Source organism: Pleurodeles waltl, chromosome 5 (genome assembly GCF_031143425.1).
Source record: "Pleurodeles waltl isolate 20211129_DDA chromosome 5, aPleWal1.hap1.20221129, whole genome shotgun sequence".
Lineage (NCBI taxonomy): Eukaryota > Metazoa > Chordata > Amphibia > Caudata > Salamandridae > Pleurodeles > Pleurodeles waltl.
In genome coordinates, this window is record NC_090444.1 from 1,748,457,230 (window position 1) to 1,748,473,941 (window position 16,712).

Genomic DNA, 16,712 nt, shown 5'->3' on the forward strand with positions numbered 1-16,712 from the left:
TGGAAGTCCAGAGTTGGAACTTAAGGGCAATAGCAAGGGGTCAGATAGCCAAAAAACTGAGAAGGCAGTATGACTACCCACGCTTATCTGTTCATGACGCTGGTGGCCGGCTGAGCATTATGACTGTCCTACATGATCTGTTGACGAGTGCCGTAGAGTACAGCCTCGCAATACGAGGCTTTGACCATATGGAGGATTTGGGCAAGAATTTCAGCACTCACGCACCCCCATTTCCTAGACTATTTTTGATGACTGCAGTGGCTTCTAGTGTCCCCTGGGAAATGGCATTCAATGTAGAGGCTACTATTGCACAGCATTATCATAGACCCTACCCAATTCTGCTAGCTGTACCTTCTCAGAATAACCATGAAGTCCCTGCAACATCTGTGCTAAGTCAAATACTACATAGAATTTGAAAGGAAACGTGATGCACAAAATTGTGTAGTTGTTAAAATGGGTCCACATCACTTCATCAAAAAATGTCGCTTCTCAGAAACACATGAAATAAAGCACTCCATGTGTTCTATTAATCCTTAAACTCTACCTCATGGCACCTTTTGAACATTCCAGTTCCCTTTTCAGACCTTCTCACACCCTTACCCCCACCTAATGATAAACCTATCTCTAGTTCCCATCGCTAACCTTGTAATGATATAACTATCTCTTGTCCCCATCCCTACCCTCCGCAATTATATACCCCTTTCTTCTTCCCATCCCTATCCCACTTAATACCTATTTCTTGTTCTCATCTCTACCCCACCTAATATCTATCTCTTGTTCCCATCCCTGCTGCACCCAATACCTATTTCTTTTTCCATTCCCTATCCCTACTTAATACCTACTTCTTGTTGCAATCCCTACTCCCAATTAATATCTATTTCTTATTCCATCCCTACCCCCAATTAATACATTTTTCTTGTTCCCATCCCTACCCCACTTTAAAAAAAACTATTTCTGGTTCCAATCCTTACCCCCACCTAATACCTATTTGTTGCTCCCATCCCTATCCCCACTTAACACATATTTATTGTTCCTATTCCTACCCCACTTAATACCTAATACTAGGTCCCATCTCTACCCTCACTTAACACCTATTTCTTGCACCAGTCTCTACCCTGATCTAATATCTATCTCCCGTTTCTATCTCTGCCCCATCACATACCTATTTCTTGTTCCAATATTTACCCCCACTTAATACCTATTTCTTGCTCCCACCCCTACCCCTACTTAATACCTATTTCTTGCACCCACTCCTACCCCATGTAATACTTGTTTCTTGTTCCATTCCCTACTTCCACTTAATACCCATCTCTTGTTCCCACTTAATGAAATCCCCATCTCCTGTTCCCATCCATAACCCCACTTAATGATATCTCCTTCTCTTGTTCCCATCTCTACCCCAAATTAACACTGATCGCTTGTCCCTGTCCATTCGACCACGTAGCGATAGTTTTGTCTCTTGTTCCCATAAAGTTTCTCCCAGGGCCCCTTACCGCCCTGCCCATTATCCAGGATATCTTCTTTCACTTTGGGTATCTCCCGTGAGCCTCTCGTGCACTTGAGAAAATCTGGAACATTTTGCTCTATATTACACCAATGGGTCATGTTTTGTTTTTTAATCATATTGGGTGAGATACCCGCCCCCCTCTCCAGCCAGTTAAAGAAGGTAGGTCAGGCATTCTTGCTTCGCTGGCTCAAATCAATGAAAGTATGTACACTACACCACTTTCAAAATTCATCAGCTGCCACTGAATGAAGAGGTACTTAATAAAACTGAAAAAAGCAAAACATGTTGACAAATGACTTTATACTGTAATTCAATTACATCACACATGCGATTTCTAAAGGCTTTAAATATCAGGTTTACTATTTCCAATCTAATAGTACTCAAAGTATCGACCCTGGAAAGACGACATGCAGAATAGGCCTTACTGGCTTTGTAGCTGAATCTACCATAAATTAGCAGTGAGATTAAATCCTTGAGCCATTTTAGGGAATTGACCAGACTTTAGTATGACGACTGTATGGAAAAAACATATTGACCAGTACATGGTATAAAACAACGAAAGGCATATCTGGAAACTATTTATTTAGCTTTAGAAGGTTGTTATTCGCGCGATGGAATGTTCACAACCCTAGAAATGGCACTGTTGATTTTCGTGCTTGATTAAAAAAATACTTTGTAAGGTTTTCTTCCAAGAGATGAATGACCAAAATATCAATGTACTTGCTCACGGAGAGTCAAGGGAATCAAATGCATCAGTAATTGAGACGGTTGTCAGTTTACTGGTGTCGAAACAGAAATCCGTCCACTCGTGTTCTGATACTGGGGAAACAGTCACAGAAGAAGCCGGTGCCAGGGTGCTCCCATCCACCTCTTTGTAAAGAGCTCTCCTTCTGTCACAGGCATCCGCACACATATCACCTGGCCTATGCAAGCAAAAAAGAAAGTGGTTGGCAATGAGAAAACAGTTTAGGATTGAACAGCGACCAAACATTTTCACGTCATTTTTGTAAGATGAGATACTGCTTGTTCAAAACACCTTTTACCCCCTATTATGAACACAGGATTCTGGAAGAGGTAATGTGTAATGTCCCGTTGTTTACATTATGCACATTTCCCGCCAAAAGCAGCACATTACATTAAAGTTCCTATGAGAAGCCATCATTTAGCGCTGTTTGAGGTGGTAAAATACCTGTGCTTCTATTCTTCAACTGCTTACGACAGCAGTCAGCCCAAAACTGTGACAGACACTCAGGGGCATATTTATACTCCGTTTGCGCCGAATTTGCGCCGTTTTTTTCAACGCAAATTCGGCGCAAAACTAACGCCATATTTATACTTTGGCGTTAGACGCGTCTAGCGCCAAAGTATGAGGAAAGAGCGTCATTTTTTTGTGTGAACGCCTTCCTTGAGTTAATGAGATGCAAGGTAGGCGTTCCCGTCTAAAAGAATGACTGCGACGCAAATGCGTCGTATTTATACTCCCGGGCAAAAATCACGCCCGGGAGTGGGCGGGGCAAAAAACCCCGCATTTGCGCCGGATTTTAGCGCCTGGGTCAGGGCAGGCGTTAAGGGACCTGTGGGCTCAAAATGAGCCCACAGCTGCCCTCCCATGCCCCCAGGGACCCCGCCTCCTGCCACCCTTGCCCACCCCAGGAGGACACCCAAGGATGGAGGGACCCATCCCAGGGACATTCAGGTAAGTTCAGGTAAATATAATTTTTTTTTTTTTAAATAATTTTTTTTGGCATAGGGGGGCCTGATTTGTGCCCCCCTACATGCCTCAATGCCCAATGACCATGCCCAGGGGACATAAGTCCCCTGGGCATGGCCATTGGGCAAGGAGGCATGACTCCTGTCTTTACTAAGACAGGAGTCATGTAAATGGCGTCTGGGCGTCGTTAAAAATGGCGCAAATCGGGTGGAGGCGATTTTTTGGCGTCAACCTGACTTCCACCATTTTAAGACGCCCTAACGCCATTTTCCCCAACGCCGGCGCTGCCTGGTGTACGTGGTTTTTTTCCACGCACACCAGGCAGCGCCGGTCTGCTAGCGCCGGCTAACGCCATTCAATAAATACGGCGCCCGCATGGCGCTTCAGAATGGCGTTAGCCGGCGCAAAACTTTTTGACGCTAAACTGCGTTAGCGCAGTTTAGCGTCAAAAAGTATAAATACGGGCCTAAGCGCCGAATTTGCGTCGTTTTTTTCGACGCAAAACTAACTCCATATTTATACTTTGGCGTTAGACGCGTCTAGCGCCAAAGTTCATGGAGTTAGCGTCATTTTTTGGCGTGAACACCTTCCTTGCGTTAATGAGATGCAAGGTAGGCGTTCCCGTCTTAAAAAATGACTCCCAGGCATGTGCGTGGTATTTATACTCCCGGGCAAAAATCACGCCCGGGAGTGGGCGGGGCAAAAAACCCCGCATTTGCGCCTCTTTTTAACGCCTGGGTCAGGGCAGGCGTTAAGGGACCTGTGGGCTCAGAATGAGCCCAGAGGTGCCCTCCCCTGCCCCCAGGGACACCCCCTGCCACCCTTGCCCACCCCAGGAGGACACCCAAGGATGGAGGGACCCATCCCAGGGAAGAAAAGGTAAGTTGTGGTAAGTATTTTTTTTTTGTTTTTTTTGTGGCATAGGGGGGCCTGATTTGTGCCCGCCTACATGCCATTATGCCCAATGACCATGCCCAGGGGACAGAAGTCACCTGGGCATGGCCATTGGGCAAGGGGGCATGACTCCTGTCTTTGCTAAGACAGGAGTCATGTTAATGGCGTCTGGGCGCCCAAAAAAAATTGCGCAAATCGGGTTAAGACGATTTTTTTGCCTCAGCCTGACTTGCCCCATTTTGGGACACCCAAACGCCATTTTTCCCTACGCCGGAGCTGCCTGGTGTACGTCGTTTTTTTTCACGCACACCTGGCAGCGCCGGTCGGCTAACGCCGGCTAACGCCATTCAATAAATACGGCGCCCGCATGGCGCTTCAGAATGGCGTTAGCCGGCGCTAATTTTTTTGGCGCAAAACTGCGTTAGCGCAGTTTTGCGTCAAAAAGTATAAATATGGGCCTAAGGGGCATATTTACAAGCCCCTTGCGCCACATTAGCGTCATTTGTTTTTACACTAATGTGGCGTTAAAGAGACATTTTCCTTGCGCCATATTTACAAAGTGGCGCTATGCAAGCATTGCGCCACTGTGTAACCCCTTGCACCACCTTGAGACTGCACCAGGCATAATGTACGTAAGGGGAGCATTGCCCTTTTAGGAGGCCCAGGAAAATGGCGCAGTGAAATTTACAAGATTTCACTGCACCATTTTTAGCACAATATTTAACACCTGCCTTAGGCAGGCGTTAAAGTGACGCTCCCAATGTATTCAGTGGGCCTCCCTTGACTTTGGTGGATTAGTGCCATATTGTTTGGCTCTAATCCACCAAAGCACCACAATAACATCAAAATTTTGGACGCTATTGGTCTAACGTGCACCATGGTGCAGCGTATTGTAAATATGGCGCACACATGGTGTCGTTAGGGTGGCACAAGAAAAGTGGCACATCATCTATGATGAACCACTTTCTTATAAATATGCCCCTAAACCTAGCGCTAACAGTGCTCGCTATATGCAATATGGCCCTATGAATAATCTTGCAATCCCTTCCAGTCTAAGGATACGAAAATTCACGAAAAGCACACTACCAGTTTATAGTGTGCTGAAAAATGCACAACCCATATTGCTCAAGCCGAGTTTTAGGTATCACATTTGCATCGTCTTTATTGTAATGATCAATAAAACTAATGAGTAAAACAAAATATCCTTAATTGACTCTGTCCAGTGTTTCAGCCTTTTATTCACATCCCCAATGAGTTTTGGATTTACCCTTCATCATGGGATATAGGGGGTCATTCTGACCCTGTCGGTCATTGACCGCCAGGGTCAACGACCGCGGGAGCACCGCCAACAGGCTGGCGGTGCTCCCAAGGGCATTCTGACCGCGGCGGTTTGGCCGCGGTCAGAAACGGAAAACCGGCGGTCTCCCGCCGGTTTTCCGCTGCCCTGAGGAATCCTCCATGGCGGCGCAGCTTGCTGCGCCGCCATGGGGATTCCGACCCCCTCACCGCCATCCTGTTCCTGGCGGGTTTGCCCACCAGGAACAGGATGGCGGTGAGGGGTGAGAGGGCCCCTAAAAGATTTTCAGTGTCTGCCATGCAGACACTGAAAATCGCGACGGGTGCTACTGCACCCGTCGCATCCCTTCCACTCCGCCGGCTCCATTCGGAGCCGGCATCCTCATGGAAGGGTGTTTCCCGCTGGGCTGGCGGGCGGCCTTCTGGCGGTCTCCCGCCAGCCCAGCGGGAAACCCAGAATACCCGCGGCGGTCTTTTGACCGCGCAGCGGTATTCTGGCGGTTCCAGCCAGGCCCGCCGGCCGGGGTCAGAATGACCCCCATAGTGTTCCTTTTCAAAACAAACAGTGTGAAAATAAATAGTGTAAAACATCGCAGATGTGGCTTGGCACAGTGCTGTTAGGCTTAACTTGGAGGCAATGTGTAAAGTATTTGTGCAAAACTTCAAACAGTAATAAAATGAGAACGTTACACAAAGGGGATCACCTATCTAGAAACATAGAGTAGATTTTAATAAATAAAACAAGACCAAGACAACACAAATCCAATCAGTAGGACCAGAAGTATGCAATTTCAAACATTTAAGTGAAAATAGCACCAAAAAGCCCAAAGCACCACTCGCGGCTGTCTGGTCTTACAGGACCCAGAGAAAGTCACAAGTTTAGGCTGACCGTGATGTAGTGCAAGTTGGATACAGTTACCTGGTTAGTCCCGCTGAAAAGTTACCTTCTCAGTCCAATGCAGAGACTCCTGTTCACACTTGAGGGGGCTGTGAGGAGCAGATAAGCGTTACAGTTGGTCGTTGATTTGATGCAGAGGGAAGAGCATGAATGGATTTGTCGAAGGTCATCACTGTAGCGCGAAGATCCTGGTGTCATCACGAGAAGACGAGCCGGAGCTTCGTGATGGAGCTCCCTGCGAGGGGTAGATGCTGTAGCACAAAGAGTTGGGTTGACCGAACTTCGTGTTGGCGGGCTGTGCAAGCTGAAAGGTTTTGGCACCAACGGGCCCGTTCTTTGAGGTTGTGAAGAGCCTAAAAACTTCGACTCAGCATCTCTGAGGCCACACCAAGGGGTACCACTTGGGGGTCAGGAGCTCGCTCCATCTGGATCTGGGTGCTGTTTCAGATGGTTGTGGACCTGTTATGCCCTCGTGGCTCTGAACAGGAGGACAGCAGACTAGCTCTTGAATGACTCTTGGAGGCCTGGGTTCAAGTGCAGCTCACGATCTCTCTGACTCAGGCAGGAGGGCAGCAGGGCAGCAATCCAGCAGTTCAGCAAGGCAGTAGTCCAGCAGGGCAGCAGTCCAGCAGAGTGACACTCCTTTCAGCAGCACAGCAGTCCTTCTTCCAAGCAGAGTCTCCACAATCAATCAATCAGTGATTTCTAAAGCGCGGCTAATCACCCGTAGGGCTCAAAGGTGCGGTTTGCGGGCATGCTGCTCAGTCGAAGAGCCAGGTCTTGAGGTCCTTCCTGAACTTCTTCAGTGATGTGGTCTGCCTGAGTTTGAGAAGTGGCGTGTTCCATGTCCGAGCTGCAAGGTAGGAGAAGGATCTTACTCCTGCTGTGCTTTTCCGGATCTTGGGAACAGCTGTGAGCATGAGCTGGGAAGAACAGAGTTGTCTGTTGGGTACGTAAAAGGCGAGGCGAAGGTTGAAGTATGCCGGTCCTGTGTTCTGTAGTGCTTTGTTGGTGTGGATCAGGAGTTTGTATGTGATGTGCTTGTTGACTGGGAGCCAGTGTAGGTCTCTGAGGTGGGATGAGATGTGGCTGTGTCGGGGATGTCCAGGATGAGTCTGGCTTCTGTATTCTGTATTCTTTGTAGTCTTGATTGTAGTTTCTTGGTGATGCTGGCATAGAGTGTGTTGCCGTAGTCTAGTTTACTAGTGTCAGGTGCATAGGTGACTGTCTTCCTCGTGCCGGAGGGGATCCACTTGAAGATATTTCGAAGGAGTCAGAGGGTGTGGAAACATGACGACGAGACGGCATTGACTTGGCAGGTCAAGGGTAGAGAGGAGCCCAGGATGATGCCCAGATTGCGTGTGTGGTCCATGGGAGTGGGGGTGTTTTCCAGTGCGGTTGGCCACCAGGAGTTATTTCAGGGGGTAGGGGCGGAGCCGATTACGAGGTTTTCCGTCTCATTCAAGTTGAATTTGAGATCCAGAAGTGTACTAAAGAGTTGGTGTCTGAAGTCCAATATTTGTACCAGGTGCTTCCTTTGAAGTGGAAGAAGATTCTGAAGTCCACAAGATTCCTGCCCCCTTGCCCTTGCTCCAGACTAACCAAAGGGGGTATGCAGCCCTCTGTGTGGAGGCAGACCCAACCTATTCAAGTGAAAGTAGGGCTGTGCCCAGCTCTGCGCTCCCATCCTTTCAGTGATGGCCCATCCAGGCCCATCCATATCTATTATGTGTGGCTATCAAGAAGGAATACAGAAAACCCAACTGTCAGCTACACCACTCATGTAACTCAGAAACAGGCTGCAGGCACTAAATGGCAGAGGCAGGAGGGAAATGCCCACCTTCTGAAAGTGGCATTTTCAAAATTGTAATTTAAAATCTAATTTTAGAATAAGAGAGGAATTTTGATTACAATTTCAAAGACACCAGACCTGAACAGGTTTTGTGTTTCCATTTGGAAGTTACAGCATATTAAACATAATAAGGTAATTCCAATGTTATCCTATGGGAGAGGTAGGTCTTGTAGTAGTGAAAAATGAATTTAAGAGTTTTTGCACTACCAGGACATATAAAATTTAAAAGCATATGTCCTACTTTTTAAATACAATGAACCCTGTGCTTAGGGCTCTCCAGGGCCTACCAAAGGGCTGACTGATATGTATTCAAAAGGAAAGCTTGAGCCCGGCATGTTTTTGCTGGGTCGGAACGGCAGTTTTTTTTTTTTTAAACTGTTTTTATTGAGTTTATTTTTTTTTACCAACAATAACATACATGCAGTGCAGGTTATAGCAAGACAGTACATCATTGTTGTATCACAATACCAAGGAGTATTATCTAACAGGGTCCAAGCCATGAAATAGTCACAACCACTGCATTAATATTGCCCTCCATCCCGCCATCCCAGCCAAAATCCTTATGAGACCAGACACTATATAGCATATGGAAAACAGGAATGTGTCGAAACCATAGTTGGCCGTCACCTGCTCAGAGGGTGCAATGTGTATCCCCACCCCACATTCTCCGTACTACCTGCAGAGCTTATGTCCTCGACACCAGTAAACCGTTCCAGTAAGGTTCCCCAGGCTGCTACATCAGCAAGTGCCCTCTCATCACTTCGTATCAGGTGCATATGCTGTTCCTCAGCTGCACCCCATTCCATTAATTCCCGTATCCAATTGGAGATCAGAGGATTCCGGGAGCTCATCCAACCAATTGCTACCCTGCACCTAGCCAGCCCCAGCGCTAACTGTGCCAATTTAGATGGAATGCTCCGACCACGTGGCTTCCGCACCACTCCCAAGAGACAGGTCATCGGCATTGCCTCCAACCCCAGTCCCGTAACCTCCTCAAGTGTCGCTGCCACTTCCTGCCAAAAGTCATATACTGCCCTGCAAGTCCAGGCCAGATGTAGGAAGGAAGCACCAAATGTACCACACCTAGGGCATCCCACTCTACGGCTCGGGTCAATCTTGTTTGGTCAACTGGGTGTGAGATACATTCTGTGTAAAAAGTTAAAATGTAACAACTTAAACCTATTATTACATGACAAGGTATTCACGAGAGACAAAGCCAAATCCCTATCAGCATCCACTATGGGTTCCCCCAGGTCACACTCCCACGCCCTGCACCCCACACTTATCGCACCTGGTTGATCCTCCCGAAGGGCTTTATAAAACTGGGTAATCAAATGCATCCCCTCCACCCAGTTAATTAAGCTGTTCAACACCACAGAGGCCTTAGGGGCTACCGGAAAACCACTCCAAATCTCACGTGCCACACTTTCAATTTTTGCATATTGCAGGAATTGACCAGGGCCCAGTTCATACAAATCCTTAGCTTCAGTGAAAGAAAGAAATTCTCCACTGGTAAAGATCCCCAGCCACCTCACATCCTCCCAGTCTCCAAGCCTCCACAGACATCAACTTCTCATGTCCCGAAATGGGGCCAAGTCCCATATCTTCAGCCCTCTATCGAAAGGGGCTCGTCGGAGTACATGTTTAACTGCCTGCTCCCAGATCCCAGCAGTGGTCTTGATCAAGTAGGGAGCAGAGGGGTCACATCTACCCCCGACATCAACATATGCACCAACGTCCGCCCACCCCATATTCCTGCAAACAATCTCTTCTCCCAGTTATCAGTATCCGTCATCAACTTGGCAGCATATTGCAAGTGTGCTGCGCAATGGTAGTGTCTATTATTAGGAATCGCCAACCCTCCCTCCTCAAGATCCCTCTGAAACACTGGCAGAGCCACCCTACTTCATCGCCCAGCCCACACCAAAGAAATCAACAGACTATCCAAACGACGGAAGAGCCGGGCAGCCAACAGATATAGGGAGTTCTGGACCAAGTATAGACACCGCGGCAAGAACACCATCTTTGCCACAGCGGCCCTGCCCATCACAGAAAGAGGTAATCTGTTCCAGAATAATACCGAACGTTCCAGGCCGGCAACTACTCGCTCGACATTATGCTTATCATGCGCAGCCATAGAAGGAGTAACCCATATAGCCAGATACCCGAAACTCTCAACTTCCCATCCGAGTCCTCACCTAGGTGAATCAGTCTGCGGAACCCCGCTAAGGGACCCCAAGGGGAACAGGAGCAATTTTTTCCTATTTACTTTGAGACCAGAGACGACCCCAAAAACGTCCAACCTCTGCAGTAGCATCGGCACCGAGAGACGAGGTTCCCGTAGATAAACCAATGCATCATCTGCATACAGGGAAACCACATGGTTGGTCCGCCGCACCTGGATACCCCACGGTCCCAGCTCCTCTCAAAGCCAGATCGCTAGTGTCTCCACCGCCAGAGCAAAAAGGAGAGGCAAAAGGGGGCATCCCTGCCTCGTGCCCCTACCGATCTCCCAGGTGTTCAATAGCTCTCCCCCCACCCATACTTGTGAAGTGGGGGCAGTATACAGTAACCGCACCCAATCGCAGAAACAGGGGCCACACCCCATGCCCTGCAAAACCTCTAAGAGATAGCCCCACTTGACTGTGTCAAAGGCTTTCTCCAGATCCAAGGACACTAGCACCAATTCAGTTTCCCCACCTTCAGTCTCGTGCAGAATGTGAGCCAAACGGCGCAAGTTATAGGACGTGCTATGACCAGGAATAAACCCACATTGATCCTCGTGCACTAAACCCTGGATCACCCCACGGTGCCGAGTGGCCAAAATCTTACAAAGTATCTTGACATTGCTAATTAACATGGTAAGCGGGTGATATGAAAAGGGGTCACCAGGATCCCCTCCCGGCTTGAGCATCAAGCACACAGTACCCTGATTCATGGTTTCTGGCAACATACCATGCACTCGAGCTTCCTCAAACACCTCCAGGAGCTTCTCCCTCAGAGACAAGGAAAACGTTTGATACAATTCAACAGGAAAACCATCATACCCCCACCCCCGGGGACATGGACTTGGTCATCGCAGCAACTGCCTCACTCACCTCCTCTGCATTAATCGCAGTCTCCAGAGCATCCCTACTCTCTAATTCCAAGCACGGAAGCTGTATTTATTTCAGAAACCCCACCACACCATCCTCAGGAGGTGCAGCACCAGCCCTCAACACCCCTTGCAGATGTTCAGACAAAACCCGCAGAATGTCTGTGCGCTTCATGAGCATTTCAACTCTAGTATTCCCAATGTGCAAAACAGGAGGAGCATCCACCTCCCGTTTCAGAATCCATGCCAAACGTTTGCCAGATATATCCCCCTCCCAATGCAGTTGCTGCCTGTATCCCCTAAGTGTGACCCGGCTCAAGGTACCCCAACAACTATTGACCTCCTTGTGTAACCTTGTGTCCGGTAACCTCTGTTGCAAGTCTCCCAATTTCTCTTCCAGATCTGCAAGTTCCCGCTCCATTTGTGTGCGAACCCTGCACGCCGTACCTATACACACTCCCCGTACTACTGCCTTCATAGACTTCCACTCCAGGCCCCTTGACATTGTCATATTTCAATTCACATCCATATACCCTTTGATGGCCTCACGCACCCTTTCCCGACACCCCACGTCAGTGAGAAAGTCCGCAGGCAAACGCCAACTACGTGCTAAACTGCCCCCCACTGTAACTGCATCAGCACTGGTGCATGATCGGATAAGAACCTACTCATATGTGTAACATCCAGCACCTCCGAGCTATTAAGACTGCCCAGCAGAAACCTATCCAATCGGATATGTGTATTATGTGTTCTGGAATGACAAGTGTATTCCCTGCCCTCGGGGTGCAGCTCCCTCCAACTGTCCCATAACCCTAAATGTGTCATCACTTCCACAGGGGATTTTACCATCAAAGGCTTAGTCCCCAACTTCGGCGGGAGGCAATCCAGTTCACCGTTCAATATACAGTTGTAATCCCCCGCCCAGACAAGAGGCCTATCCACACTGTCCCCCAAAATCTCTGGTATTTTGGTATAAAAGGAGTGATCATCAATATTAGGAGCATAAGTGTTGAGGATAACGATAGGTGAGCCATCCAACATACCTTCAACCAGAACATATCGACCCTCGACATCTACTTCCATGTATATGTGGGTGAATGGAACCTCTGGAGCCACCCATATAGACACACCCCGCACACAAGAGGAGAAGGAGGATGAAAACATTTGACCCCGTTACTTCTTGGACAGTTTTTGTGCTTCCTCCTCAGTCATGTGCGTTTCCTGAAGACAGGCAATATGAACCTTATGCCTCTTTAAAAAAGAGTGTACCCTATAGCGTTTGACATAGCTCTTCAACCCACTGACATTCCACGTCAACATATTAATCTGATGACCCATATTGGTTCTGAATTGCCATCCCTCCCATTTGGGCGCCACCCCCTGTGTCCCACCCCACCAGGGGAAGACAGGGAAAGTACATATTGCACATCTCGCCCTTATACCTGCACTGTTGAAAGAACTTCAAATATTGACAAACTTTGCCAATCAAACCCCTCAAACCCACAACCCCCACCCCAGATTTACAGTAAAACAACCGTAACAAACCATACTGTAAATCCATACTATAGATGGTACAGGACAACAGCCTAAACCCCAACTATCCAGGTCTAAAGTCCTACCACAACTGTGGAGTGACCACTCCCCACCCCGGCAGCGATCCACAAATTGCCTGATTCCAACCCAATCATAGCTCACTAATTGTCAGGTGCCCCAGATGATCAACATATTCCAATTCTTAAGTGAGGCCCCATCCGGACCTGAACCATATTCTAGCCGCATCTGTCCACCAGAGAGGTACTCTCACTTTAACACAAGCCCCACAAACAGGGGTGCAACAGGCACCCTGAATCATTAAGGTCATAGTCAGACTTGTGTGGAGACCGCCCCCCAGCCCTCCACTCCAGCTCCACATCCAAACTCCCTGCCAGACCATCAGAAACCACCGCCATTGTTCCATCCTGTTGTATCTCAACTCTACTAGCAGAGTCTGCCGCCGACCCGCAAGGGTCCTCCAGCTGACCAACATCATGTGACCTCCTTCCGGACCCTCCGCTCCAGAGGCCCGAGGAGAGACCCCTCCAGTCCTTTACGGCCTTCCCGGGGTCACCTTATCCCACATTTTCAACCATCTCCATACCTCATCCGGGCGTTCAAAGAAATGTGATCTCCCACCTAAAAGCACCTTTAAGCGCGCAGGATACAGGAGCATATATCTGATGTTCATGACGCAAAGTTTCGCCTTGACCTCCATGAATCCCTTTCGAGAACTCTGCACCTTGTTTGTGTGATCAACATAGATGGATATTTTGCAGTTCTCATATATTGCCCTGTCGGATTCACGGGTGGCCTGCAACACACAGTCTCGGTCCTTATAGTTCAGCAGACTGGCAATGATAGCCCTTGGAGGCGCGCCAGGCCGGGGAGGTGCAACAAGGGCCCTACGAGCATGTTCCACTGCAAATACCCTGGAAAGCCCTGTTGGCTGCAGCACATCTCTGATCCAGTTCTCCACAAAACTCTGCTGCGGGCCCCTTTGCACACTCTGGGAAACCCAGCAGTCTGATATTATTCCTCTGGGACCTCCCCTGTGCGTCCTCCAGCCTGGCCTCCATCAGTCCCACCTTGGAACTGGCCTGCACCATTTGTTTCCGCAGGACCCCCACCTCCGTTTGCAGCTCCACAATAGAACCCTCCGCCATCAGACACGTTCCTAAGGTCCGCCCAGAGTAGGTTAACTTCCAAGGTTTCTATCTTACCCTCCAGAGCTACCCCAGAGCCCTGGATGGCTGCAAGAAGCTCCGCACATGAAGGCTCCTCAGAATTTGCCAGTACCCTTAAACCGTCTCTGCTCCCCTCCGATCTGGCCGGACGCTGTGGCAAGGGCACAAGGGTAGTATATTGCTCCATGGTGTTACCCTGTGATGCGTCTGTCTGCCTACGCCACCCTATCTCACTGTGTACCCGGACCAGGGCTATGACCCAGACTCAGCTGTAGCAGGGAAACAACAGTAGTGTCCGTAGCGCAAGGTACCTGCTAGAACAGCATCCGCTGCTCCTCCCTCCGCAGGTCACCACTGTACACAGCTATTTCACAGTGTGTGCAGAGAAGAGGTCGTAAATACCTCCAATAAGAGAGGACTCCTCTCAGAGCGTTCAGAAGTAAGAGCCAAAGGGGTCAAAAAGGTAGCAAACCTGCACTTAGGGGCACCGCGCGCACACTCGCTCCAGTGTGCGCAGACCAGCAGCTTCAGCCCGTCAGGCCCCAGCACGGCTCCCCAGAGCCCAGTCGATCCCTCCGATGCCCTCACAGGATGCCACCACCCTTTCCAGGGACAGGAGACCTCCACCAGAGGCTGGGGGGCGCGCAACCAGCAGGCCCACCGAATTCAGCAGCACTGTCCGCATCACCTCCTCGCCATCACCGCACCAGCCCTCAGGGCCTAGCAGCCATCTCACGCACGGTCCAGGAGAGGCCCTCAAATACGACCTCAAAACACGTCAGGACTCAGTGCAGCTCCTGAGAGCCCATCCGATCCTATTGGCGCCTTCTCAGAGGCCGCCACTCACTTCATGGCCCCGAAGACCTTCCTCATAGAACGGGGGCTGCGCCGCCAGCAGGCCCGCAAACACGGCCACGGCCACGGCGCCCGCCTTTGCAAGTTCCAAAAAATGGGGACTCTGCTGCGCTGGACCTCTCAGCACTCCGTCCCACGGCAGGAGGGGATCCCATTTGTCTCATGCACCCCATGATTACTGCAGGATTCCGCCGGGAAGTGGGAGCTCACTTGGAGCGCGTTCCGCCGGCCATGTTGCTTGGCCATGCCCCCCGAATTGGCAGTTTAAAACTGCCCACACTGGTTGCATATGGCTGGTCTGAGACCTATTCAAAGGGCTACTTAAGTTAGTGGCACAATAAGTGCTGCAGGCCAACTAGTAGTATTTAATTTACAGGCCCTGGGTACATGTAGTACCACTTTGCTAGGGAACTACAAGTATATTAAATACACCATTTGGCAATAAGCCAATGTTACCATGTTTTAAGGAGTGAGCACATACACTTTAAGACTGGTTAGCAGTGGTAAGGTGCACAGAGCCCTAAGGCCAGCAAAAGCTAGGTCAGCAAAAATGGTGGAGGAAGGCAAAAGGGTTGGAAGAAGACCACCCTAAGGCTGACAGGTCTAACGTGGTTTGATTAATTTCCTCTTCCAAAGATTCAATGGCCTTTTATAATTCTTCTGCGATGGCTGAAATCAAGTCAAGTATGCATTTGTTTTAAAAAGGAAAAATGATGGCCCCTGATAATTCTGAAATGTGTCAGGGCTGAATATAAAATACACTGATACACTGAACTCACAAGTCAATAAAGGATATTTTGTTTTACCCTCTAGTTTCAAGGATCATTACAATGAGTTAAACTGAAGAAGATACACATTAAGGGCCAGATGTCTCAAGCTTTTTTGCATTCGCAAACGGTGCGAGTTGCAAAATTCGGCTGTTTGCAAATGCAAAAATGCCAATGTATGAAAGGCATTCGCTGTGCAAAAGCGATTGCTTAAAATTGCGACCCCATTTAGAGAATCTCAAATTGCGATTCTCTAAATTGGAAATCGCCAATAGAGAATTCCTATTTGCGATTTCCAAAGCACATGTATCAAGCATTTCCTAAATGCGAATTGGGCATTTAGGAAATGCAATTACCACAAATTAAAGTTTGGTGGTAACCATGTGCAAATTTTAAAAATGCATCATAAATGCATTTTATAAATTGACATGTAGCACACACATGCCCTTAAGGCATGTTTGTGCTTCACATGTCCACAAAAAAAAAATTGGGGTGCAGCAGAGGGGGCCTTAGGCCCCCAGCACCCTGGGATTTGCATTTCCTAATTTGCAAATTCCTACAACTTCCCACTACAATGATATGCCTACCTATGTTTACTAAATAAAGACCTCCTTCACGGTATTAACCTCCTTGCTGTCAGCTACGTCATGCATAATATCTGTTATTTAGGCAGTTTAAGAGGGAAAATGTAATAATTAACTGGCCCCAGTTACAATTATGCACTATAACTTTATGGCCGCTGGCTGGATAAAAATACACTATAGAAATGCATGAGCACATTATACAGGCAAGAATAAAAGCCAACAATAAAAGTTAACAGTGATGACAGCAATGCAGCTATATGCAATCTAGGGGTCGGCCTAACTAGCATAATTCCTTGTAATCACCACAAAATTACTCATAATTATGCATAATTTTGTGAGAGGCATAATCCAGCATTTAGCTCTATTAATTTAATGCAAAATGCACCCCTGCATCCAAAATGGGCCTGATGATTCATTTTGTGATCCGAAAAGAGCACTAAATGTTACAGGACACGAACAGCAGTAGCCAGCATTTGCTCGCTCTCGCTTAGTTAGTTGTTAGTTGTTCCTGTGTTCCTGCGGTAGAATATTTGC

At 48.4% G+C, this 16,712-nt stretch overlaps 1 protein-coding gene across 1 annotated transcript in view; it reads right to left on the reverse strand.

Annotated features, from left to right (window-relative positions):
- Positions 1-1,840: 1,840 nt before the first annotated feature.
- PKHD1 (PKHD1 ciliary IPT domain containing fibrocystin/polyductin) overlaps positions 1,841-16,712 on the reverse strand; it is a 1,684,711-nt gene continuing 1,669,839 nt past the window's right edge. Inside the window, exon 59 of the mRNA XM_069236642.1 lies at positions 1,841-2,430. Within this exon, the coding sequence (XP_069092743.1) occupies positions 2,232-2,430 (199 nt within the window). The 3' untranslated portion in view covers positions 1,841-2,231. The remainder of the gene's footprint in view (positions 2,431-16,712) is intronic.